The sequence below is a fragment of the Alligator mississippiensis genome, chromosome 9 (genome assembly GCF_030867095.1).
Source record: "Alligator mississippiensis isolate rAllMis1 chromosome 9, rAllMis1, whole genome shotgun sequence".
In the NCBI taxonomy this organism is placed as follows: domain Eukaryota; kingdom Metazoa; phylum Chordata; order Crocodylia; family Alligatoridae; genus Alligator; species Alligator mississippiensis.
Window position 1 is genome coordinate 59,800,641 of NC_081832.1, and position 27,526 is coordinate 59,828,166.

At 41.6% G+C, this 27,526-nt stretch overlaps 1 protein-coding gene across 1 annotated transcript in view; it reads right to left on the reverse strand.

Annotated features, from left to right (window-relative positions):
- Positions 1-14,294: 14,294 nt before the first annotated feature.
- HTR4 (5-hydroxytryptamine receptor 4) overlaps positions 14,295-27,526 on the reverse strand; it is a 258,458-nt gene continuing 245,226 nt past the window's right edge. The window contains exon 7 of the mRNA XM_019478656.2: positions 14,295-17,202. Coding sequence (XP_019334201.1) covers positions 17,115-17,202 — 88 coding nt within the window. The 3' untranslated portion in view covers positions 14,295-17,114. The remainder of the gene's footprint in view (positions 17,203-27,526) is intronic.

Genomic DNA, 27,526 nt, shown 5'->3' on the forward strand with positions numbered 1-27,526 from the left:
TATTGGTTCCACTTGCTTTAAATACACATTTGCACATAGCAACATCTGGTTGAAATGTTGATCTAATGCTAGAAGTCAGAGAGAACTGTAACTATTGGCATCGGATTGCAAGCACAAGGAATTTCCTATTGGGGTTCTGGAATTGGAAGCCCATTTTTTAATCAGTCAGCCCTCTGGTTGCATCATGCTGGCCACAATCACATTATTTTTATAGATATAGTAAGTATTGCTGTTCTGTGTTCCCCTATATTTCCAGGGAGGCATTAGTCCTGTTTTTACTGTATAGCTTAAATACCACCAGAGACCACATTAATTATGTCTCCTGCATTATTCTGTCTGCAAGACCCAGAATTTGGCCTAAGTTGAAGTGGGTGACTTAAGGGGGCTGGTCATCTGTTATGCGCTGTTCACGGCAGGCACTCACTAGCATCAGACTAGGGCTCGAGACGCATTGTAGTTTTGTCAGCCATAGCAAATAGAAACGTGCATAGTGGAGTTACCTGAAGTTTCCCTCAGCATAAACTAACTGCTGGTACTGTTGGGTTTTGGTTTTTTTTTAACGTCTTGGTTGCAATACAGCAAATGACCGCCCACCCTCTTTGAAAAAAGAGGTCCTAGTTCATCTTCATTACATTCCAAGAACATGCTGCAATGCAGTCACAGAGGTAACTACAGCATGATGTAAAGATATCCAAGCTAACTGGACTGTGAGCTAATTTGGATACTGATAGTAGTTGGTGGTAGTTTAACTCTAGGTATTTGGGGCAAGTTAATTTAGCCCCCATTGATTTCTGTGCTGCCATACTACATAATCAGCTTGCGTGTTTCCACCTTGAGAAGTTAATGAAGGTCAACTGAAGCCTGGTCTGTACTTTTGAAATACATTTTACTGACATAATTGTCAGTAAATGGTGTGTGTAGGCACGTGCATACCTGCATGCCATTATGGACATGCTGATGGGCATATTGATGAAATTACACGTGTAGAATGGGTTACATTCAGATAGCTGTTTTTTTTTCTTCATCAAACCATTATAACCACACTGATACCTGTTTAGATCTGTCTGCACTAGGGGCAATTTGGTGCTTTAACTGCTAGCAAAATTAAAGTAGTAACACCTTTCAGTTTAGACAAAATCTAATAATTTCCTCACGTGTTTTACCCTGCATACATAAATGCTGGAGGGGTTCCCCCCACTCAAAGCAAGCATGTCTGGTATTCGGTTAGAGGTTTCCAGTTCAGCAAAATATTTTGCTCCAATGTGTTTTCTACCATCTGGGTAGAGAGGAGATGTATATAATAAGTTATCTTGTAAGATAATACATATGGGAGGTCAGATTAGAGGTCCTGTTATCACCAAGGATCCTGGTTTTCTCTGACTAAAAAAAATCCCCAATTTTCAGATTAAAAGATGTAACCCAAAATCCACATTTTCCATGATTAAAATGAAGCACTAATCTGTATATTAGTGGTGTTTCATTCTAATCAAGGAAATATGGATTTTGGGTTACTTTTTTAAATCCAAAAATTGGGGAATTTTTTTATCAGAGAAAAACAGGATCCCTGGTTACCACCAAATCATAAATTAGGTCCCTACATCAGAAGTGATCCTGAGTGCGTTTAGTCACAAGTACTGCAATAAGGTGAGTTTAGGGGCAGGCAACAAAAATGATTCAATGTAATCTTTACTAAAATTTCTCCAAGTACAGGACGATTTAGTGAAGGATGGAACCAGTACACTTAATACTCAGTCACTATATTTCTAGATAATTATTCCGGACCTCCATACAGCCTCTACTACTTTTTCAGTAAAATTTGGTCATCTGACCAATCATTATACAGAAAACACATAATACTTTGTATTCATTATTTTTCTTTTTTGGTAACTGATGATACTGCAGGAAATAGATTATGTCCACATCTTTTATAAATTGGGGTAATGGTATTTAAATTGCTTGATAAATTCATAGTGCCTCCATCTTGGAGATCAAAATAGGACCCAGGATTAGAGCCCATATGCAAGGCTTGGGCTGCTCTCCTGCTAGCAGGAGCTGTAAGTTTGAATCTGTCCTTAGCCACTTCTTGCTGGTCAGAGGTGCAGTGCAGACTCAGCTCCTCGCATGCCCATCCTAGCCTCCCATCCAACCCAGCCAGAACTTTGACCAGTTCCTGAGCCTGCCTCATGATTGCACCCTGTGCCTAACCCAGAGTGGCAAGAGGCGCTTGGAGGGTCCATGTTGTCAGGGGGGAAAGGAGGGGAGGGTGAACTATGTCTCAGCCACAACTTTTTAAAAATGTATTTATTATAAACATTTCCTTCCCTTCAGGCAATACTGACTAAGGAGAACAGTGCTGCCCATGGCCTAGCATCTTCATTGCTTTTATTATTTAAGACTCAGAGTAGAGCGAAGGAAAGAGTTGTAAAATGAATGAACATAAGTTGATATAAGAGAGGCTTTCCCCATCTCTGAATTTTTTGTAAATCCCACTGAGTAGATTTATGTCCCTGCTAAAATTATGAAGACTGAGCTAGTTAATTCACCATTACATTTCAAAGCTAACACTACAGCTAGATGAATGGGAGCAGTTCACACCCCTTGGAGCTCATGAATAAAATGAAGTGCTGCTATAGTTCTTAGACTTCGGTGGAATTATGCCAGGGATAAAGTATCCCGTTCAGCACTCGGTCAGTTTACAATTGGGAGGTGTTTTTTAAATGAGCTGTAAAGGCCAGGTTTTCCTCACCCCGGGAGAAGCTACAGTGTATTTGGGGGCTCTAAACCTATTGCTGCTCTGGTGAAATCCTTAATTTGGAGGAGAGGGACTAGGTGTGTATTTGTCAAGGTTTTAATGGCACCAAATCAATTACCTTCAGAATGGAAGTATAGTAGTATTAGGTCACTCTGTCACACGAGTCTTTATGTCAGTCAAAGAGGTTCAACAGATCAAACAAGACTCTGGGAACCCTGGAGAAATGAAACCTAGTAATAAGATTGAAGTTGAACCATGTCCTTTATTGCTATGGTATTCACTTTTTAAATCTTTAAAGCTGACTACCTATAAGAGGTGTTTTTCTCTTCCTTGAGCCTTCAGGAAAACCTTTCCTGATGCTCATATTTCAGCACTCCAGTGGTATTTCTAAAGATTGTTTGAATATCTATTCCATGTCAAATTAGTTCACTCTCCCGTGGGCTGTTTAGGGGCCTGTGACTCAGCACTGCTTGATCAGTTTTAAAAGATACTCTAACATTTATGTTAACGAACTACCAATAAATGCATAAATGGAGGATGCTTTCTAGTGAGCAGAAACTTCCAGGAAAGGTGTAAAATTTCTTATTGTATGACTTCTTAGTCAGGACTTAGTCCTATGTATTAGTTGCATCTGACTAATTATTAACGACTAATCAGCAATCCAGTGTGGACCCCCCCCCCCCCCTCAAGCTTTAGATCAGTGGTTCTCAGTCTTTTTAGCATCAAGGCACCCCTTGGAAAATGTCAGCTCTTAGCTTTCACTTGATTTTTGACTACAGAAAAATAATAGAGCAAGTTTTCTTTACAGAGAGATCCGAAAGACCACAAGAGATCAGAATATTTTTGATGTTAAGGATTCCTGTTGAAATCTCTGGGTTTATCGTGTGAATTGTGCTTGAACACCTAACAGTGCTAACACTGCATGGCACCCTGTGGCACCCCTAAAAGGACTATAAGGCACCCCTGGGTTCTGTGGCACTCTGGTTGTGAATTGCTGCTTAACAGAAAGAAATGCAACGTGTTTGACTAGTTCAAGGCTGACTGGTTCATGTAATGCCCAATTCAAACACTAGGTGTAGTTGTTCTATAAAGTTTAGTAGTCTATAGATAACTTAAAAATGTCCCTCTTCACAAATGCTCCAACCTGCCTGTTAAATGTAAAATAACAATGAGCTTATTAAAATCACCCCAGGGACTTTTGAACAAAGGAGCAGTTCCAGCAGAAGCTATCTTTCCTTATTCTCACCATCTTTTCTTCCCAGAGGAATAAAAGGTCATTATCTTATTCTGACTCAGAAATTTCAGTAGCGTTGTTTCTGGCTTTGCTATTGCAAGTGTCACTACCCATGCAGCTTGTACCATTCACTTCTCTGAAACGAATGAAACGGACCAGACTTGAACTTAGTACACATGGTGTTACTCCAGTGTCGTTACCAGGATATTACTAAGGGCAGAATTTACCTCCCTTGCCCTAACTTGGTTTCTTACCAGAGTTCCATGATTTGTTTCCAGCTCCCATCCAACTCCATTGACACCAACTCATCTGGCTCCCCTAAAGATTATCTCATAAACACCTGCCGTGGAGAGCAAAACATCTTGCAAAGCTTGATGTGCTTTGCTGTCCCAGAATCCTGCTGCTAATTTATGGACAGCCTTGAACAAGCTGAGCCTTGTTGTGAGGTGCTGTTGGTCTTGTACCATCATTCCAAGCATAGCTGCCGCTATGTCTCTGTGCAGCTTTTCTTCTACTTTCTTGAAAGGAGTAGTGGGAACACACAGCATTTATGAAATGGGTCCAGTAGCCTTTTTCTGAGCTTTTAAGAATCCCAAAGAACAGTTTGGTTTAGATACCTTTCCAGGACAAGTACATTTCTAACTCCTGAAATAGAAACTGATTGGGTTTTTTCTTTTTAGCCTTTATTAGCATTTATACAACCTGCTTCTAAGAAGCCAGTAGAGCTATGGCTGAATGAGTTATGTTTACACATTTGAGCTTGTGATGTGTTCCATGGTCTCAGATGGATTAAAGATGTTCTTAAAATAGTATATAAAGGAACATTAGGGTCTGCTGGAGACAGATGGGCTGGTTTGGTTTCAAGGTTTCTAAAGTCATTTTTCATGTCATTTAGAAAGATTGGGCTGGGGCTGGCACAGGCAGGACAGTTTGAGATCCAGGTGCCTGAACATTAATAATACAGTATGCTGCCATAGTTCTGTTGAGGTCCATTCCCATTCACACAAGCTTGAGGACCCGACTCCAAGCCTGAGTAAAAGGGCTTCTTGCCCTGGCTTACACAGAAGAGCCACCATTTTTAAGTGTAGGGCATTTAAGTGAAGCAGCAACTTATTTTTGTAATAGGTGTTGAGCACCTGTGTCTTCCACTGGGGCTACACCAAGGAGGAGCAGCTCCCATCTGATTTCTCATATCAGCAGTACATCTCCCTGTGGCTGAAAGGTCCTTCTCAGCTATAAATTAGCACTGTCACTTGGGAGTGGCATTTTCCTCCTCTAACTGTGGGAACCTCTTTCACCTGAGAGTCCAGGACACAAGGGGCAGCAGGCTGCAGTCAGTCCAGATAATTCTGTCAAATGATGCACCCCTTTACCTTATTGAAAGGAAGGTTAGCTTGGTAATACTTTATTGAATCAACCAAATAATTGGGGAGAGATGCTGATAAACTTTCAGGCTACAGTTGATCCAGTAAAATATATTTTTAAACTAACCTTTCTTCTTGTGTATTTCCTGGATCATCCCACCTACAACAACCCAGCCCAGCTACATCTTCATGAAGACAGAGATAACTCCTGCTGGGGCTTTTAGATTTGCCCTGTTGGTAATCTGCAGTTTAGGAATGAGTTTTGAAATCAGTTTACAGCCCACTTAACAAACAGTGATTATCCCCATTAGGAAAACAAAGCAAATTGCTTGCTGGAGTTGGAAGGGAGCTCTATAAATATTAACCCTGATAGGTAGAGAGATTGTAAACCTCAAGGCAAAAAGTAAATGCCATATGTTGGTCCATTGCACGATACTTCTATCTTTAGCTTCCTGCACATGTCCTGGTGTGAGGCTTTAGTGAGAGTAAAGACAGTTCTCAATGCAATGTCCAGCTTGGGTTTGGGGAGATCCTGTTGCATCATAGACTTCTTGCATGACTTTGAGCAAGTCACTAGGTTTCTTTGTGCCTCAGGTACCCATCAGTCAATGGAGATAATATAATCCATCTGCCTTAGGTGACATCATCTGCTTTAAGAAGGGACATGTGGGTTGTGATTTCATCCCAGGGACATCTGAGTCCTCTCTGGCCTCAGCAAGCTTTTCCTTGGTGCAAGCAATAGGAATGAACTTACCTTCTATTTTGCTGTCTTGATGGGGTTTGTCAACTGGAGGAAATAACCTGTAACAGGCATAAAATTAATTCTTTGCCCAGAGGTCAAACTGTGTGTATGTGTGTGTGCTCATGCTCAGAGCATGTTCTCTCTGTCCAAACTCAAACCATGACCCTTGTGGCCTAAAGAACAAGTCCCCTCTTGATTCCAAAAGGTCCTGCTGAGCTGAATGCTTCTCTACTGCCAGTTGTGCTCCATGTTACCACTCCCCTGCATATTACCGTTTTCATGCATGCAAAGGGTGTGGCAGGGCTTATATTGCCTGTGATATTAAGCCTTCAAAACATTATTCAAACAGGAAAGAAACCATCAGGTATGGAAAAATATGAATAGTACATTAGTAGTATGTCCAAACCCAATTTCTTTCTGGAGAGGCACTATGTTGTCCTAATCAGCTTCTCTCTCTAAGAACTGTGCTTGGTTTATCCAGAGTTGTTTTGACACAGTCATCCTTCCAGAGAAGGCTGGGTGGGTGGTGCTGAAATCTGCTGCCCTCAAGCAAACAATTAAAAGCATTTAACTTACTAGAAAGCATGATCTCAGAATTCCTGATTCATCTGTGCCTCCAGACCTGGAGCTCTCAAGCCAAATGCCTCACAGCTCCATAGTCTTTCACTTAAAGAAAACAAAACAAGTCTTAGCCCTTGGCAACAGGCTACCAGAAGTTATAGTAAGCGCTGAGAAGTCAAACTGTTTGGAAACCTTCCTACTTTGAAATTTTAAAATTTCTGCTAAGGAGCATATTTGTGATGTGGGCAGTGATAATAGCATCTGAGGAAGGCCATTTGCATAAGTCATCCAAGATCACAATGGTAAAGGTGTTTCCACAACATACAGAGAAACCAACAGCCAGCCAGAGGAACTGAGGACAGAAGACTTTGAATGTACATCTTTTGGCCCTTTGTGAAGGTTGGGAATAAAAATCCATACTGAGCAGTTCTAGAATTTGTGAATGGTTGAGCATACGATAATTGAGGGTGATCAGGAGAGCCTGCTGCTTCTAAAATCATAGCAATTTCTAGTGGTTTCCATCAGTTATAGGTAGTAGTCCCCCAGTGTCTGGTCATCTCAGCTGAGAACCGGAAACAAAATTGTGTTCAAATTTATTTCTTCATTAATTGTCATCACGGCTTGTGACTATGGGAAAGATGGAAATGACATGACACATTGCACTGTGCTAACACTTGGGTAACTTTTATCCCCTTCACTAATAGCTTGCCTTGTTATTGCTCTTTATTCTATGTAAGGACTCTACTTTATTGTGATTCGTAAACTACACTCTGCAACCCCACTGCTAAAGCCCTGGAAGTGCAAATAAGTGGAAAACACAGCAGCAGTGGAAGAAGTTATCAAAATTGTAGATTCATTGTTAAATTGGAGCCCAGCTGTCATTGGATTCCATTTGCTATCTCTGAAGTGAAGAGTTTTGTGGGCCAGGCGGATCAGGAAGTTGGGCTATGAGATAGAGAGCACCACTGTAAACAATGCCTGTTCCAGTGGTGGCTCTTGGCACTGGATTTATGACCCAAATACCTTCTTCTGGGCAGATTTAAGCCCTCAGATTGACCATGACCTCTCCATTCAATAATAAGCAAATTTTATTGATGCACAGTGATAACAGATAAGAATAATGCACACAATTCTATATGTACCAGTCCTAGAGTCAAGGTACATCTGGCCGGTACACAAGCTTCACCCTGAGATTCTTTCTTGAATGTCAGATGTCAGCAGCCTGGAGGTCAAAAGCTGACCCCCCACTTCCAGCCACCCCCCACCCCACCCCCCGCCAGTGTGGTGGGTGAGATGGGCTGGTGATATGCTCTCTCTCCATGGCAGCTTCGGGTTCCCCTCTTGCAGATCCTTTGCTGCTCTGAAATCCCTCCTTTTGTATCCTTTTCTCCCCTTTGATGACTTCATCTCTGGGCCTTGTTGATTGGTTTCCCTGTGGTTATCATACTGTCCACGTTCTGTCCTGTCAACCTGTTTCTTTATTCCAACAAACCATCACATGCACACATGTTACTTTGGTTATTTAACAGTCCTCCTGATTTGATCTGTTCCCCAAAGCCAGAAATCCCAGGGCCCTGCATTTGGGCACTGTGACCTGGTGCCAATGCTGCAGAGTCCCTTATCTCTGTTATGGAAGTGTAGTACATGTCTTCAGTTTCCTAGCCTGTGTGTCTGGTTGCTGCTTGCCTGTGGCAGACACAGAGGGCCTTGAAGGAAACTTTGTCACAAACAGGCATTTAGAAATCAATTAACTCTTGCCATTGCCCCTGGACCATTGTTCTAATGCAATATCTACTTTACCTACAAGCCAGTTCCCAAAAGCCAACATCTAAATACCATTTTCATGCCTTTAGTGACCAAAAAAATCTGACAGCTGGAAATAAAAATGAGCAGGTGCTTTCAATGACAGAAGTATTCATAGAAGAGAGGTGCTCATGTCCTCAAACCTACCATCAAACAAAGGTTCTTAGAGATAGCAATTGGTCCTTCAGGGCCAGGCAGGGCAGGGGTTTGCATGAGAGAAGCATATACCACTTCTGTCCATATTGCACTGTATTTGGCATTAAAACAGAAGCAACTCTATCCTCTTGGGTCATTTTGTGGCCTCTCACTATCACTGAATTGATTCTAAAACAGACAAGTATACTACCTTTGTCCAAGAGGCTGAGAGCAGCTACTTACCAGTGGCTTCCCCAGCACGTTGGATAAAGATGGTTGGTCTTGTATGCTTGCAGCAAGATAGCAAAGGGCTAATGTAACAGAAAACTCCCCATGTTCTCTGCTGTTTTTGTCTTCTGCAAGATGGGGCCAGATGTTCACAGCTTGAACATCTGTGTCTGGATGATTACTGATAATTGACCTTGGACCCCTTGCTATGAGTGGGGAGGTGGTAACAGGTGAATCAGCTCTTTCAGAGAGAAAAACATTTCCAGTGTAATAGTAGAGCCTAGCAGTGTGGATCAGTATGGGGTAAACTCATCTGTCAGTGGGACCGTACAGACCATTAATATTAATCCACTTGGTGGAATACATCCAGCTCATGAACGGGTGGTGCTCAGTCAGCTATTTCCATCCCTATGTGACTTGTAATGACAACATTGAGACTTAGGTGGTTTCTGACCATACTCTGGATCTTATTTTGGGATTGGATTTCCAGAATAGGGGTTTGAGGAGCATACTGGTGACTTGGTCTAACAAGAAACTCTTCCAGTGATGCCAGGAACTATCTCTCTGTCAAAGATTCCTTTATGGTACGCAGGGTTACGTTGTAAAAAAATAGGAAAAAGGAAACTACAAGACGCAGACAGGATCTCATTATTCTTCTGGGCTCTCTAGCTTGCTGATAGAATAAATGCAGCCTTGTGCAGCCTGATGCCATCTGTGAAATCCTTGATCAGCATAAGTACTTGTGGAAGGGAAATTGGAGTCTCCTCCAGACCTTAAGAGGGTGCACACCCAACATGACTGACTAACCCACTTCCCAGCATCTCTCAGACATAATATACTTTCTCTGCACCAGCCCGTGAGCTACTTTTGTCCTTGTCTCCAAATGCTTTCTCCCACTGCAAATCACATTCAGAGCATACCAGGGTGTCCTAACAGTCTGTGAGGGAGGATGTGCCTGTAACCCAAGCACACATTGGCCCAACTTGAGCTTTATCACTAAAATTGACTTTGAATAAAACGCTAATGACAAGATTCTATTCCACCCACCGGGCACCTGAGTGGATTAGGTATCTAGGTGTGATCTATTCCACACTGTTCAAGTCCCTGATAATCCATTAATGCATCTACTTCTGTAACACATTGTCATCTTACCTTTATGGCTGATTACAAAAAAAGCAGTGTGGAGGAGAAAACCCACCTACCTTTTGTATTAACAGTTTTTCAGGGACTCAAGCACCATGGCATAGAATTGCACTCAAGTACCTAAGTGGAATAGAAGCTGGCTCTGAATGAATACAAAGTCTTTATATCGTCCAGCAGAGAAGCCAACAGTTGGTCCTTTGAACATTAAAATAGGCATGGGAGCATTGGAAGTCCAATACTGTGATAAAGGCTTGACCCTAAATCAGTGAATTCAATGAGAGTTTTGCCATTGGCTTCAACAAGCACAGGGTTTGGCCATATGAAAATGTTTCACACTGTTCTAGTACCTGTGAAACTTCAGTTAGTGGAAACCTCGTGAGTGACTGAGCCTGGCAAACGTAGGCTGCCTCCAAAAACAATTGACTTGTTCTCTCTGCAATAAATTTTCCAACTACTATAGGGATAGAAATCGATTATTTTTGGACTAGATTGGCTGGTGCCATTGTGCTACATCAAGTCAGGTAAAGGACAATAAACACCTTACTGCTGCTTTCGCTCCCCCTGTCCCCCATGTCCCCTCACTGATCTGAGACATCTTTTCACACCAGTCTTCGTGTATATTGATTGCAAAAGTCCCAATTTTTCATCCAAATGATCTTCAGCTTGGGAAATTTAAATAAAAAAATGTATGCTGATTATTTGTTCAGCTCTCGCTTCCACTTGGAGGCCTGCAGGAGAGTTGAGGGCAAAGTAAGGGTCTTTGACAAGTGAGCCAAAGACAGTGCAAGCATAATATAACATCATCAATTCTCTGATTCACATTTATGTGTTCGGTTACTTGTCTAGCTGTTCTGTAAGTATTTTAAGTAGACATTCTACGTAGTGTCCTTCATTGTAGCAGAGAGCCCTAGAAAAAAATCCCATATTATTGAAAGTAAAGTAGATTATTTTGAGCCATTTCACTCAGAAGCAAGGTGACTATAGTAATGGCTAGTGACAGGATAACTTACAGAAATCTGAACTTGGTATCAAAGAGCCATTAGCCAGAAGTAATGGCTTTAATAGCACATCCATCAGGTCCCTTGTTGGGTCTGTATTGCATGCAGTAATCAAACTACATTAAGTGTCACAATTAATCTCAGATTATGACCCATGGAAATGCGTGAATATCCAATGACTACTCATTAATGGTCTGGTACATGGCTTAGGCTCTTATTATGATGATCCTTATATTTGTATTGATAAGACAATCTTACCAACAGCTTGGTATACCTGGTAGCCAAGAGCTGTTACATGCTCCCTTCCACTTTCTTGTGACTGGCAAAGGGGAAGACAGCCAGGTAAGAATTAGTACCTGCAGTTAACAGAGGTAATGTGCTAAAAAGAAAAAGGCAGAGAGAAAGGGGTCTGTGGCATGCTCACACACACATACAAAATTTCAATTAATTTGAGATTCTGGTGAATTTTAGTGTTTCACAAGGTAGACATGGAACCCATATGTTGGGAGTCAGGCATCTTAGGGGTAGGAACTGTTTGTATTTCCTACACATCTCGTCAAATACACTTCAATTTCAGTCTTTTCTGCTGTGTATTATTCCAGTCCTGAAACCCTTCACAGCTCTAGATACTTCTACCCAGATGACACACAAATGTTTTTTTAATGTAGGTCATATATGAAAAGGCAACTGTTGTTTTCATGTCTACAATTTGAGGGTAGATTGAGGCTTGGCCTTTAAATTGCTTGAAAAATAATTGCTAATTGTACATTGTAAAGCATATATCCCATCTAAGATATCCTCCTTTATTTTCATACATTGCTCCCCTCCAGGAGTAAAAGCTGGCAATATAAACTAAATGCTAAAATAGAAGTGAGGGAGACAAGTATGAGGGACAAAAAAACTCCATAAGCATTCATTTCATGGTGTTTATTAGAGTGACCTCCTTGGTAGCAGCTCAGTAAGCAATACAGCCTCTGACTGCCTGAAGCACTGGCATTTACAGAACATGAACCATGCATTTACTGCCTTGTGTTTCTCCAGACAGTCTCGCTCATCAGTTAACTGAAATGCACAGTTTCTTCTTTGCACTCTTCTTCAGAGCTTCCTTCTATTCTGCAGGCACTATTTGCAATGTGTTTATTACGCGTGATTATTTTTCTATCTTTTCTAAAACAACACAAGAGAATGGTGGCTTTGAATTTTGGAATAGTGATCATTTGTAGCATAAGATGTGGGATCAGGGCAACAAGCTACCATGCTATGGCTCCAGCTGTGCAGCCTCCCTCAGGACTTGTTCCAAAAAGCTCACCCAGCTGTACACCTCGTTATTAAGGCTGAGGAGTTAAAGGTGGCTGGATATGATACTAAACCCATCATTCTTCTGCATGCTGTTGAATAGAGGAACTGGCTTGACTTAACCAGGCTAGCTTCAGGGGTTATTAGGTCCACACAGCTCTTTTTCTGAGCAGACAAAAGAGCAGCTCCCCGTTGTAACTCATGGTACTTTGCAGGAAGCCCCATGAGTTTCAACGATCCCCTGGACCCAACAGACGTTCACTAGCAATGCCCTTCCCCTCTCCCAGTCCCAGCACTGTTTTCATAATGGGAGGAGGGAAAGGGAGCAAAGGGAGCTTGTTCTGGGGGTTGCCCCGCCAGCAATGGAGGGTGGGGTGAGTAGATTGGAGCCCCCAAAGTGGAGGGCTAGCAGGTAGCAAATCATAAAGCAGGTAGTACATCATATCCTTTTCAGATGAAAAGCTACATGTTAGAGAAGGTATTTGGCTCATAAAACCCAACCAAAAGAAGATGGATAGGAAGATTGGACTAAACTGGATTCCCAGCCTATCCTTGAGCCATTATCTCATTTCTTTACAACTTCCTTTTATCATCAATAAACTTTCTTAAGTGCTCTTAATTAGTTTTTGTATTTGCTTCTCTAGGCAGGTTCCCTACTGGCAATGTCCCAAAATACTTCTTGCCGGACCTAGAATAGTCTGCAAAACACAGGTACATATGCTGAAGTTGGGTGAGCTGTGGTGTAGGGAGCCACCTTTCTACTAGCCAGCTGTTGTATGAGCACTTTATCACTGGCCAGAACATGTAAAACAGGATCTAAACACAGGCATCAGGCAATGCTACTAAGAGGCTCAAACATGACACTCTGGAGATATGCTGTATGCACCGACATGTAAATTGTTCGTGGAAAGTATGCTTGGTAATGCTGCAGTCTGCAAGCCAGTATTGATGTGCATGAATAAGTAAAACATTTGTTCACTGGTTGCAATGCACTTTAGATGGAATACATGATGAAAGAGAAATTCTTCCCAATTCTATGTAGTTCAGTCAGTGTGAGGACCAAGACTAGCCCCATAAATCAACTGCACAAAATTATATCTGCCCTTTTATTACAGTTTTTTTAATGGAAAGTAGATAAGATACCAGGTTTTAAGTGATTATCAGTTGAGTCTTATTATATACCAGTGTAATCCTAGTATTTGATGAAGTGAAAGGGGTGATCATACACAAGACAGGAGAGAACACCATTGAAAGATGAAACAAGTGATGTTACTATAAGGGTGTAAAGGAAGAAAGTGAGGACAGAGAAGCCTTGGAGGTAGTTAGTGGGATAGGACTGGGAAAAAAGGAAACTTAAAAACCTTACTTTGTGACTCAGGAACCTTATTGTTCGAGGCTAAGAGGTCTGATTCTCCCTCAACTACATATTCAGTTCTGCCTATGTGCTAAACAAGTGTATAACATTATTATTCTGATGTGGTGGCATTTTACGCTCTCTTTGCATGCGTGAATGGCAAGACGGGATGTGAGGCAGGGGAGAATCAGGATTCACTATTCAGCAAATTCAGAAACAATTCTTGCCTTCAGCAGTCAGACCTATGTATATAGTTCCATGGTGGTCTCTGGGGCTCTTGATTTATACAAGCAAAGGATCTGACCCTCCAGAAAAAGCTGGTTTAACTGGTTTCCCACCAATGTTGATAATATTCATGCTGTGTCTTAGGGCTGACTGTTTCCCTAGCATTCTTTTCATAACAGTGGCTACAAATCGTAGCCCTGATATAACAATCCCCTTGAAACAGCTATTAAGCAGTCACTAGGACTCATATCTTGCAGTCTCCTCCTCCACCAGGCTGTGGTATAATTGTTCTAGATCATATAGCTTTCTCAGCATCAGAGAGCTAATCAAAGAGACACTGTCGTCCCCCTCCCCCCCCCCCCCGCAAACACTTTACCCATGCAGAAAGGCTCAGCTGATTACATATTACCACTTAAAAATACTGTAAATAATACAGAAAAAATGGAATTAACTCTCATGCAATGTACACAGAGGAATTTTATTTATAAAAATGACAGATGTATCACACACTACTCAGCACTGTACTTCTGCTGTGCTGAATCTCACCTGAGCACCTGATATGGGCTCCAAACTCACTAGCCAGAATGGGCAATGAAATGGCAGACTCCCAATCTGCTGCAGTCATTCAACAAGCAGGTAAATGAAGCTTTAGAGAAGGAACCAAGTGCTGGCTCCAATCACGAGACACCCCAAATCCCCAGAGAAGTACTGGGTCATTTTGGTGTCTGACAGTGTAATTCACTGGGCATGCAGAAACATTGCTGTAACTGTTGATTTGATGGTAGCTGCCAGGTAGCTTTACAGGCTAACTTACAGAAACCTCCTGAACTTGGTATCAATGAGCCATTAGCCAGAAGTGACACAGAACACAGACATTTGTATTTCTTAAATATGCTAAGTGGTTTGGAATAGGGGGTCTCTGTTTCAAAGCCACTGACCATTTTGCCTAGCGAGTTGAATATCTCAGTTGAATGTTTTCCATGAGAAAGATACAGTATTGAGGATTTTTTTTCTTAAATTAAGAACAGATATATTGTCAAAGCACATTAAAATACATAGAGAGTAAACAACAGGCCAAGAACATGAGAGGAAAGATGAAACACCATTGCACCACTACCATTGCATCACCATGCAACTGGTCCCATACCATTTACAGATATCTTCAGCTAATCTTTTCCAGCGCCTTCTTGTGGGGACAGAGAAGAAGCTTTGTTAGATATTATTTGAAGAAGTTTGACACTTGGGATGAATGCGATGATCCATCATTTTGTTCTACAGCCTTAGCTGTTAATCCTGCAAACAATCTTGTGAGCAGTATTCCTTATACAAACGGTTTCACGGAAGCCTGAACCATGTGAAAATCAACTCTGTGAGAACATGGTTGCAGAACTTAGGTCTAATGATAAACCTATAATTGCCTCATATTATGTAACCTGCCCACTCTTTTAGAGCACTTGTTACATTTACTGCCAGTGCTTATAGTCACAAGCATTGGTTCTTCACCCATTTATAATCACCTCATTTTCTAGATGAAAAAAACTGTTTAGTTCTACCCTTTCATCAAATTAGGACTATTAAAGGAACAGAAAGAGAACCTTTAGCAACAACTCTGTCCTGGGTGAGAAGAACATATCAAGGAAGTCAAGGATAGTTAGACATGGTAATAGGAAACCCATTTGCCCTTAGATACAAAATCTTCTTACTAAGCAATATTTTTTCTTTGTTCAGAGTAGTTCTTTTACAGTAAATACCTGTCACATAGCAACAGAACATTAATAAAATAATATATATATATATATGTGTGTGTTAAGCTCCCACATTTAGAAGCTTTTAATGGAGAAACACTTAATTCCTTTTTTAAAAAATAATAATAAATAATGTCAACTTTTTTTCTTTACATTAAAAAATCTGTACATGATAACACAATGTAACAAAATACAGTTCTGTTTTGCACGTTGTGGCTGTCATCTTTGGGGTACATCTTCATCCAAGAGGTTACAGGTTCACAGTCTTGAACCTGCACATTTCCCCCTCAATTAAAATCAGACTCCCAAGGTCCCTAGCTCTACAGCCATGCGTGTTATTCACATGCAAAGGAGGAATCTTCTTACAGGAAACATAGTAACATATGCATGCAGGAAGTACCTAGGAACTGAGATTTTTGTAAGGGGACAAGTGTGTACAGCAATAGTTGGAAGTTCTAAAACTTCTTAAATAAGTGTCAGAGCTGGAAGGAATCAAAAAAAAATCATGCAAATGGGATTTATTCTTACAGCTTTAGCTAGAAAAGCTCTTTAGATGACACATATTTATCAAGATGGCACTTAGTGATCAATTACAGATTGATATTCTCCAATCTCTTCACCAACCTTCTTTTACAGTAGGAGCGCCCAAAGTTTGCCCAAATAAGGACTGCACTGATGACTTGCCAGGAGATTGGGACCCACATCTAATTGCAGGAAATAGAACAGAACATGACTGCTGTCTTCTGGCACTTAGCTCAAGATGAAATAGCATTTGCAGGGACTTGCACAGTCCCTGTGGGCCATATATCCTTACCAAATATAGTACATCTCTGTGGGGCTTGTTTCAGATCTTCATGGGCTGCTTTTGCTCCATGAATCTTCCAACAGAGATCTTGGTTGAAAAGACTTATTAAAAAGCATCTACAGAACAAGACTTCATGGGATGGGCGGAAATCAGCAGTTCATGCTGACATCACACAAATAAAGCATATAAAAAAACCCTCACATTTTAATAAAGAATACGGAAGTGCTACCTCTCCTGATAGCACCATAATATGTGGGTGTGACCTTAAAAAGATAAAGGAAGAATTTACCATGGTTTCATGTTAGGTTTTCAAGTCAAATTTTGAAATTATAAGATCACAATATCATTGTCAAAAAACAAGGAGGTGGCCTGTGCAAAGATGGCAGCGGAGGAAAAAATAGCACTCTGTTTTTGAGCGTGGTTTGCGTGGGTGTTATCTGTATACAGTGAAGTGCATCTGCATTCCCCTGTAAAGCACTGCAGATATGGTCCTGCTCTGATAACATGGTCCAGACATTCTTCTGCAGCAGCCGAGAGGTCTCCTCAATCATCCTGTTCATTACATCCCCTCCTGTGCCTCATGAGTCTCCATATTCATGAGGCTGGGCATTCATCTCAGATCCATACAAGAGGCACCATGAAAATGAAGATGAATGAGTTTGTATTAAAGTACTACAGCCCAAGCACCTTCTAGTCCTGAAGGTGGATTGTTCTCTTCCAGGATCTTGGTTAGAAACAGGACTCCTGGGATTCTGGGTCATTGTGGATGGGAAGCTTCTCATGTTCCTGATGATGCCCATTGTGTAAAACTGTATACCTGTGGGGGGGGAAAAATCAAACAGTAGTCATTAACTCAAATTAAAAGGACAGGCTGGGAGTTTTCTTATCTAAAGACGGTTTTCTGGAAAGCCAGGCACATATGACTTCAGCATGGTTCCAACAGTAATTTTCCCTTGATCTGCCTGTGAAGTAACATGTAAAACCAAATTTTGCTTGTGATGGGAGAATAAATCTATGACCACAATGTCACCTCAAACCCTGTTAGACCGTGTATTACTACACGGTCACTAGGCAGTGACTACTAGAAAATAAATCAGGCTGTTTAATTAAGATACCTTGGATGGTGTTGACTAACCTGGCAACATAGTAGGGGATTTCTTCAACGTAGGGGTTAAAGAATTATTTCACTTTGGTGTGGAACATTTACACTCTTTTGGGTGACCCAGAGATCTAGCCACTACACACTAAACACAATGGATTTCTATCCATGGTAAGCAATCTCAGTGCCGATCATTGCTTGGCCACTCAAATCAGTGCTAGCCAGGAATAAAATCCTTTGGATTCTCCAGATAATTATATGTAGGTAAGCATCTGTAGATAAGTATCAAGGCCAACTTAAAAAAAGGGAACATAGATGTTAACTCATGGGAGACCATCACCTGGAACCGCCCCAAATGGAAGAAGAGTCTGCTGCAGGGATTTCAGTACTTTGAAATCTCATGCCAACAAGAAGAGATGGAAAAGTGAAACCAGCAGAAACTGTGTGCCACAGACCAAATCAAGAATCCAGCGCCACCCACCCCACATGGAAACCAAGCTTCAGTAGAGTCTGTTGATCCTGGATAGGTCTCATCTGTGCGTCCAAAGATGGCTGATAAGACAATCAAGGAAGACAAACATTCTCAACTGTGAGGGATTGCCGAAGAAGATGTGTAGCTATTCTCCAGCTTCTAAGATGAAAGTATTTGGAGGGAGAACCCCTTTTATGTGTTCATTATTGATTTCCTTCAGACTTTGTCCCCAGACTGAATGTGGTAGATGTGATAAGAATTGTTCCATTTTCTAAACTCCAGGCAGCCTCATGCGGCTGTTCCTAAAATAGCTTCATGTACATCAAGTATTAGTAGTAGTCTAGCTCTGTTTTCTCTCCCTCATACTGCAAAGAGATCTGGAGTGGAATGCAAACTAAAGAAGCAGATCTGAGATGATCATAGCTGGTGTCAAACTGGTGTTTCCAAACTCTTATAACCTTGAATACTTAAATGAAATCTCCTTGTTAATATCTGGGTTCAAAATAAATGCTGCACAGTATTGGAAAGGTGGGTAAATGTGCGTGGATGCTCTTCATGGATGCAGCTTACTTTAATGACTCTTCATGATACCACTATCACTGTGTGAGGTCAGACAGCTCAGCATCCAACATTTTCAAACTCTCTGGAAAATCTTGCTGTGTGTTTTGTTGCCTAAATGGGAGCTGAGTTCTTATGTAAACCTGACCACAGTTTGTGGTATCTATGGGTATTAGAAAATGCTGGCTCATTAATGAGCCTGATTCTAGGTCTTGTTCATGCCCTTTTGTGCTGCTTTGTCTCTATAAAAGGGCTGTAATGCCACCTTAAATGATTACTATAAAATTCCTCTGACCTAGGTGGAATTCAGGGTGGGTATAGACCTAGCCCAATACTTTATACTATCCTCCTTTGTTGCCCATACTAGTGTATTGGGTGTGCCATCCTATATACAGAGCACCTCAGCCACATCTCATTTAAGTACCTCAATAACACATGCCTGGGTATAATTTGGAACAGTCCTGGGGATCCTCTTTTTCCTCTAGAGACTAAATCAGCCTCTGACCTGGCACAGAACTGGGAAGCTGGAAAAGTGTTGGAAAATCCTTGTTCTCTTGCTTTGAGCAGAAACAGCTCAGAGAATTGTGGTCAGTGTCTCCAATAAAACTTCCCTAACCTCAGGTTTTTGGAGCTTAACTATGTTATTCCTCTTCAGCTGGAACTTCTAAAATTTCCCTGACACGTACCTTGCCCTGGAATGAGCACTTAAAAGAATATAATCAATTCCATCGCTTTAATTCAGGGCTATCCAACTTCCGAGTGGCCAGGGGCTGCATGTTCTTTGGGTGACACTAGGAGAAGCCTCATTGGCAGGGACCACATGTTTGGAGGCCACATGTCCCCCCGCTACACCAAATGCCCCAATATACCCTTCCCTCCCAAGCTACACCCCCACTGCATGTGCAATCAGGCACCCCAGGATTCAGGTTCCCTGGGGTGCACAGTGCTGTACTGTTCCACCCCCAGGGGCAGGGGTCGGGGCAGGAAAAGGAAGCTGGAGCAAGGTGGTGCTTGGAGCCCCTGGCTGCTGGGGGCAGCAGTGGCTGGATGTGAGCCCTGGGGGACCATCATTAACCCTTTGTGAGCTGTGTGCAGCCTGCAGGCCACAAGTTGGACAGCCCTGCTTTAACACACGAGTAAAGAGGAAAGTGAAATAGCATTAGTTTCAGATCAATTTATATTCTAGCAAAATAGTATCTAGAATTGCATTCTCCTATTTCACACTGGGGCCTATACAGTCATGGCACAAAGGCTGTGATATCCATGTATCAGAAAAAGGCCTAGTGCACAAGCTGCAATATGAATACCTGAGCTTTGAGGAAGTTTAGTTCTAGAGCTAAATTTGGCCTGGCTTTAGCCTATCCCCCTAAACAAGGATTCACTAAGGAAATCCCGAGCAGGCTGGGATCTGTGCTGCACACAGTGAAGAAAGATCCTGTGCTCTGAAAAGAGCCAGCAAGCTGCGGTAACACACGGCTGCTCTGTAGCAAGACAGTTAATTGTTTTCTCTGGACATCAGGAAAACAGCAGCATGTTGTTCTTCATTTCTGGCAGCTGAAAAGGAGTTGTGCACGTTCAGCCTTCTAAGGAGTGGCGCCGTTTGTAAGACAACCATGTAAGCTAAGGAGAGATCATTAAAGTACATTAGATCTCTCAGGGAAGACATTTATTTTTATATGACGTCTGCTACTTGGACCAGAAGTTCCAGCTCTTTGCCAGGTAGAAAATGAAACTCTGCATAGTCATGCCAAAGTGTGCAAGTTAAAATGAGGGAATAATGACTATTCTCGTCTACTGACATTTGCTAGGTTTCCAAGAAGTCCATCAAGGAAACTGCTGAAGATGCTGGGCTGTATTATTGTTTTGAAATTCACCTGGTTCTCCTTTCAAATGAAACCTAAAAGCTTCTGAGCATTTACATGGGACACTTTGAAGGGCAAGTAAAGAAGACCACACATCATAGAAAATGAAGGTTGGAAGGACCTCAGGAGGTCATCTAGTCCAACCCCAGCCTCAACTATATAACCTCTTAAAAACCTCCAAGGATGGAGACTCCACCACCTCTCTGGGTAACCTGTTCCAGTGCTTCACCACCCTCCTAATGAAAAAGTTTTTCCTAATATCTAATCTAAACTTCCCTTGCTGTAACTTGAGAGCATTTGTCCTTGTTCTGTTGTCTACCACCACTGAGAACATAAGGCCCTGCCTTTCCAACATGATTAAGATTTATGCAGTCTTTTCTCTGAAAACATCATGTTCACTTTACAGGGACAAACGCTTGTGGAAAGCAAATTTCCTAATGCAACGCACATGTATTTGTGAACCTGAATTTTATGTTCACAAATATGCAATAATTACATTTGATGTACCACACACTCATCTAATCAGGGAGAAGAACACCATATGACTTACCTCACCAATCCTCACAAAGAAAGTCTGCATGGACTCTGAATTGCTGGTATAACTGTTTCAAGATACATTTCTCAAACAGATTGAATAATGAATGAATCAGAGGACATCACAGTCAGTAAGCAGAAAGAGAGGCTAAACTCATTAAATAACATTTCCACTGCAAATTGTTTACTTAGCCCTGCTACTAGATGAAGGTCTAGTGTGGGATTACAAATATTGCTCCTTTCTTTCTGTTATAGCCAAAACTGACTCCTCCCATAGCTCAGAAAGGAGTACTGTTGTCATTTCATTTATTGGGTTTGCTCAGACCACTGTATCGCCCAGCAAGATTGACCAAGTAGACTGGGAAGACATTACCACCCATAAAGGGACTCTACTTAGGCTTGCCAAATGGTACTTCAGTTGTGATGATGATCAATTTGGAGATGATTGCTTCTGCAGCAGACACTGTTTTGACAGTCCAATGGGTTTTTTAATTAAGTGGTTGGATTAGCTTTTTTTCCACAGTGGAGGGGACTATGGTTAAAACTCTGACAGACCCTTCAGAGAAATGGAGAGTCTTGGACCCTAAAATATCCTGAGAGTCAGTCTGCGCCAGGTAAATAGCCACCAGCGGTTGTAAGGTAGTTCCTAGCGTTCTCACATTAACTCCCTGCTGATCTTTCTCCCACACTGATCTGCATAACCAGTTAAGCAAGCAAACCTTGCTTGTAGGCGTGATGCTGTTGCCATAATGGCTCAGGAAATATACAAGAAGCAAGACATTTTTTGAGTGATATCTTTTTTTGGACCAACTGCATGGTTGGGATAGACAAAGGCAAGCTTTCAGGTATCACAGTACACTTCCTCAGGCCTCTGGGAGCAAAGCAGCTGAGACAGGTGTATTCCACTTGGAACAGAGTTGTTATGGTTCATCATTGGCTTACCCCAGGGGCCTCCTGCTCCAAAACATGCCCCACTAAAATTATAGGAGTCTGATGTTCCCACTTGTGCCTCCCCTTTCAGGTGAAAGATCTGTCCTGAAAAAACCGAATAAGCAAAGCTTCAGACAGGAAGTTCCCTACAGCAATATCTCTTCCCATAGTGAAAGATAGGGAGATCCTTTCAAGAGTGCTGTGGGGTGCTGCAAAATGTTAGCACTAAGTGTGCAAACATGATTCATAAGATAAGCCCAGAGTTTTCACATAGCAATCCATAGCGTTAACACCATTCTGACCTATTGTGCTCTTTTGGAGTTCTTTTCAACAGAAGAGCTGCTCTATTGTTTTTCTGTAGACAAAATAAAAGTGAAAACCAAGAGCTGGCATTTTCCAAATTGTGTCTCAAGTCTACTGAGAGGTGTCTTAGAACTAGAAAGGTTGAGAACCACTACTGCAAATAGTCATGAAGCAGTCCCTTTAACAATATAACCCTAACCACTCACATCCATTCAGTGGATGCCAGATTTAGGGAGAAAACCTTTGCCACCCATCTCAGGTGGTGCAGCTGTCTTGGCTGTTTGCTAATCCCTTCCTAATTTGTAGGATCCTGACTTTGAGTTTATCATCTTACACAAAACTGATGTCGGTGGCTACTGCAAAGGAGAGGGGAGCACTTCTCACTAGGAATATGTCACAAGCAGCCTTTGAAGGTTTGAATTGTATTAGCAGGCCCTGCTCAGAAAGGAGTGAAAATGTCTCTTCTTAGCTGGAGTTGACACGCTAATAGATGACAGGAGGGAACTCATGTGGCAAGCTTCTTCCCACACTTTTCAAAAACTTTAAATAAACATTGTGGCCTCAACAGCTCTTGTCCTTTTAACCTTTAAAAGTAGAAATATTTATTTCTGAGTCATAATACAAGAGACAAAAATGAAAAAAGATAAATATCTAGAATGGTTCAAGCGTGGCAAAAGTACTAAGCTCAATTCAGTGGATGCCAGACTGATGGAGAAAACCTCTGCCACCCATCTCAGGCAGTGCAGCTGCCTGGCTGCTTGATAATCCCTTCCTAATCCACCTGTTTACAGCATCAGGTCCTTGTTGAATGAGGCACTTCATTCTGAATACACAGGAGACTGGCTTTTGCTCCTGTGGCTGGGGAACAGTCATTGGAGCCTTTTACTGTATTAAACAACTGCCCTATTAATAGGTTTGGAAGAATCTGATTTGAATTGGTAGATGCTGGAGGTTGTTCATTTTGTCTCTCACCTAAAAAATGAAGGAAAGCTTATTAATGCAAGGCTGATTTTTCTTTTTAATTTTCACACGGAGGCTAAAACGTGTCAGTGTCTGCAGGCTTATATTGCTTCCACGTCCATGTGTTTATCCGAACGGTTGTATTCTCTGTGTCGTCATTTTACTGTGTGTGTGGTTATGTGTCCATCTGTGTTGGCAATGTGCATTGTCTGTGGGTGTATATTTTGTATTCCTGGGCACTGCGGTGCTGTATGTGGGAGTGTGTTTGTGTTGTGGGTGGACACTACTGCCCCTAAGCAAAGACGTCAGCATTCCTCAAAGCTTGAGGAGGCTTAAACCTGAACTATGTAGAAATCTGATTATCAGCAGGTATCACTGTATTGCTGAATTTATTACACATTTCTGCTTCTGCAGGCTTTGTCTTATCCAGTAGACTTATTTTGAACAAATAAGTTATTATCTGTATTTTTATATATTTCATGCTAATACAAAAATTAAGATAAAAAATTGTGAATCAGATTCTTGAATAAGATTCAGCATTGCTGTTGTCGATTAAAATTAAATCCTTCTAAAACTATAACATGAACTACCACTAAATATAACATGGGCCTAACAGATGTGTGGGCCTAAGGGATTTTCCTCTTAACCCAGTTTTACACAGGTGTGGCTGCACTGATGTTGGCTGAGTTACTCCTGCCTGACACTGGAGTAGAGAGATGAGAAACAGGCTCGTACAGATCTAAACTGGCATTAGGTTTTGCTAGCGGTGCTTCATTCCTGATGTGCTTCTTTTCAAAGTGTTTCCTCACCCAGGGGAGAACCACATACAGAACTCCTCGGCAATGTGACACAAACTGATATGAAGGAACAAAGCTGGAGGAAATTGTTTGTCTGAAATCTTTTTTTCAGGAAAAAAATGTGGATCCAGCAACATCAAGCTGATTAGTGGCTCTGCAATTTAACTGAACTCTTCACATAAAAAAAATAAAAATCTCAACAAGTCTGGAAAAAAATCCAGACATCTTCTAAATGAAACACTGGAAGTATTCTCAACTGAAACAGGCTCTGGTTTTGACACTTCCTAACCTTCATTTTTAATAAATTTTAAAAAGTTGCTAATTGTCCGTGGTCTAAATGAAATGATTTGTTTTGCTGAAAGCAAATCTTTTAAGATTCTGGTGCAATTAATATCCCTTTCTTTAATTCCATCATATATATATAAATAGCTTTATTTTCTTTATCCATTTTTCCCCCAAAATTGCCAAACAACCAAAATATCTATTATTTGCCTAGCTCTGTGAAGCAGACACATAACAGGAATGCAGAGAGCTAGAAACCATAATGGGTGTGAAAGGACCCTGCTGTGCACTATCTGTCTGAATAGCTTTAATGCTAAAAAATGACTTGACATTTTGCAAGATGTGTATTTATTTCGCTCAGTAAATGATGCTACATTTGTTTTAATTCACTGGTTGGCTATTCTGAGCACTTTAGCTTGGATTAAAGACCTTGCCTTTTCATGACACTCTAGGCTAAGTAAGACCTGATAACTGGAAAAATTGTCTGTACAATAGGTAATGTACATGTTTAAAGAAACAGGTGTCCCTACTTCAGGATATGGGTACCAACATCTTCAATATAAATACTAGTAAAGTTGCCATTAGCCCTCAGAAGCCTAAATCAAATAGAAACCCATTGTGCTGTGCTCTGGCCAGACAAATTACAAGGCCATGCTGACCAGAAGAGTTTACAGTCTAATTTGAGTTGCAACAATTGGGAATAACAGATGATTGGAGAGGAGGCAGGCCCGGAGTAACAACCATAGGAACGTGGGGTTACACACACTTGCTTTTTGGCAATTGACAGGGTTCAAGTTAAAATTAGAGACATGCAGAAAAGTTTTTCCATCCTGCAAAAAATGTTCCAGAGTTCAAATATTTTTCCTGTTCCTCTTTGGGATAACATTGACATTTTTCATGAAAAAACAGAGGGGGAGGGAGAGAGAGAGAAAGACCCCAGCCAGAATGACTAGCAGTCTAAATCAGGCGGAGAAAGGTCACGACTATAACGTGTCTATTGGTTATTAGCTATTATTGGATATATGAGAGGACGATCGCTCTGTCCATGTCCTATTTCTCTCTTGCTCTTTTTTCCCTTTAAGTTTTGACTAGGAATTCCATCCTGGACCTCAGAAACCTTCCCGACAAAAATTTCATCAGTTGGTTCAGTAAAAACTCTTGGTTTCAACAAATCAGCATGTCCAATGAGGAAATGTTTCCTTAAAAATTTCCAACTAGCTCTAGTAAAAATACATTTTTTTCCATACACCAGAGATAGTGATGATCTCAGGAATCCCTCATGAAGAAGTGTAAGTGGTCTGTCTGCCTCTCAACTGCCTCTGCACTTCAGAGGCTCGATTCAAGAGCGCTCAAATCCTGCAACCTCATATTAAATACTCCAGAAAGTATTCATAGTCTGTGAAGCTCTAAAGGATCCTGCAGCTGTTTCAGAGTTGTCAGTAGAAATGATGGCGATTCATCACTTACAGATATAGTACTCTGTCCCATAGGAGATATATTGGGAAGGAACCAAGTTTTCAGCCATTTCTGTCTTGATGAGGACTGCACAGAAGCTGCCTACTGTGAGAAACTTTATTTCTTAATACAGTAAAAGCCCTGTTTTCTGGCATGAGTGGGGAACGGGGGGTGCCGGTAATCTAAAAATGCCAGTTACCTGAGGCACAGGGGTTTTCAGCTGGATGTGGAGCTGGGGGAGGGGGTGGGGGGGGTGATGGCAGTCGCACGCAGAACGGGGGGTAGAGGGTGGCAGCAGCCGCACGCGGAGCAGGAGCAGGAACAGGGTGGTGAGTAGTGGGTGGTAGGTGGCAGCAGCCACTCCCATGTGCAAACTTCCCTCCCTACCTCCGCCTGCATCTGGCCGGACGGAAATTCCAGTTAATAGAAATGCCGGTTAGTAAAATGCCAGATAACTGGGCTTTCAGTGTAGCTTGCTAAAGGCTCTTACATTGCACAGGCCCAAACCTCCCTGCTGCAACAGAATACGCTGATTGCTGTGGGGCGGCACGTGGCAGCCTAGGTGGGAAGTTGATATAAATAAAGAGGACCTGGTGAAGGGTTTAAAAAAATATTTAACTGTAAGAGCTGGCTTAGCCCAGATCTCTGCAGATGAATCAAGGAAACCTGGACATGCCTTCTCTACTTTTGTCTGTGTTAGACAAGAGCCTAAAGTGTCAATAAGAAATAAGAGGCAAAGATGGTACATGGACAGTATGATCAGAAAAAATCCAATGTGCAAATGATTGGGTACATAAACGTACAATCCAGCAGGTGGCAGAGCTGAAGCAGCCCAAAAAAGTAATGAAGGTGGAGTAGTGAAATGAGATTTCTAAGAGGAAAGGCAGGCTGACACGTGGCCACTTACAATTTTAGCGCCAGAGTCCAAGGGAAGTCTGTTACGACCAGACAAGTTGAGTACACTAGTCACCACATCAGACAAGAAATGGTAGAGAGCCTTGAAGCAGATGAGAAAGGCAGTTCATATTCTGCAACTTGAGGATCCAAAAAAATCCAAAGACTGGATTTCTCTCAGCACAGTCTGAGAGTTTCAGAAATCCCTAACTGCATTATGCAGATGAAGAACAGAAAGAACCGCTTCTGCTAAATGAGAACAAAATGAGGCGCCAAGACTACATTTCATTGGAGCTTAACAAATACAGTGAAACCGGAGCTGAGACTACCTCTTTGGATTGCAAACTGTGTTGGGCTAGTGACCCTCTGGGCCCGCAGCTGCAGATATCTTTTGTGGTTACCGACTGTGGCTATTTATGATGTCTTTATTATAGCACAACACCCAATGTTGTGTCCATTTCCCAAAGCCCTGTTCCCTCCCGATGCATTTCAAGAGAGTGAGTGAGAATAAATAGCCCTCTGCTATAGTGAATCAGGACTACAGTTAACAATCACTTGGCAGCCCAGAGTAGTTCATTTTAATGGACACCGCATTGTGAAATGAGGCTCCAACCATCTGTTAGGGCCCATAATTATAAATGCAAACAACATAATTCACAAACACATCATAAAAGAGAAAGAGAGTGGGGGGGCGGAGAGGGAAGAGATTAAAATGACTGTATATGTTAGTTAATCCAGATAGTAAAGCACCTGGTCTATTTTATTCCTGCTTTAGGCACAGGTAGAAAACTTTCTCTAGGACCAATTCTTCATTTTCTGGTGACTCACAAGTGTTTTCCTGCCTCAAATAATGATGTAGCAAGAGAAAGTGGGGCAGGTATGAACTTGACATAGGGATATAATCATGTTTGATATGTGTGTGGGGGGAAAGTGGGCTTTTAAATGGGTTTTGGCAAAGGAGACTTGTGTATCTATTCCTCAAGTGGAAGAAGTTT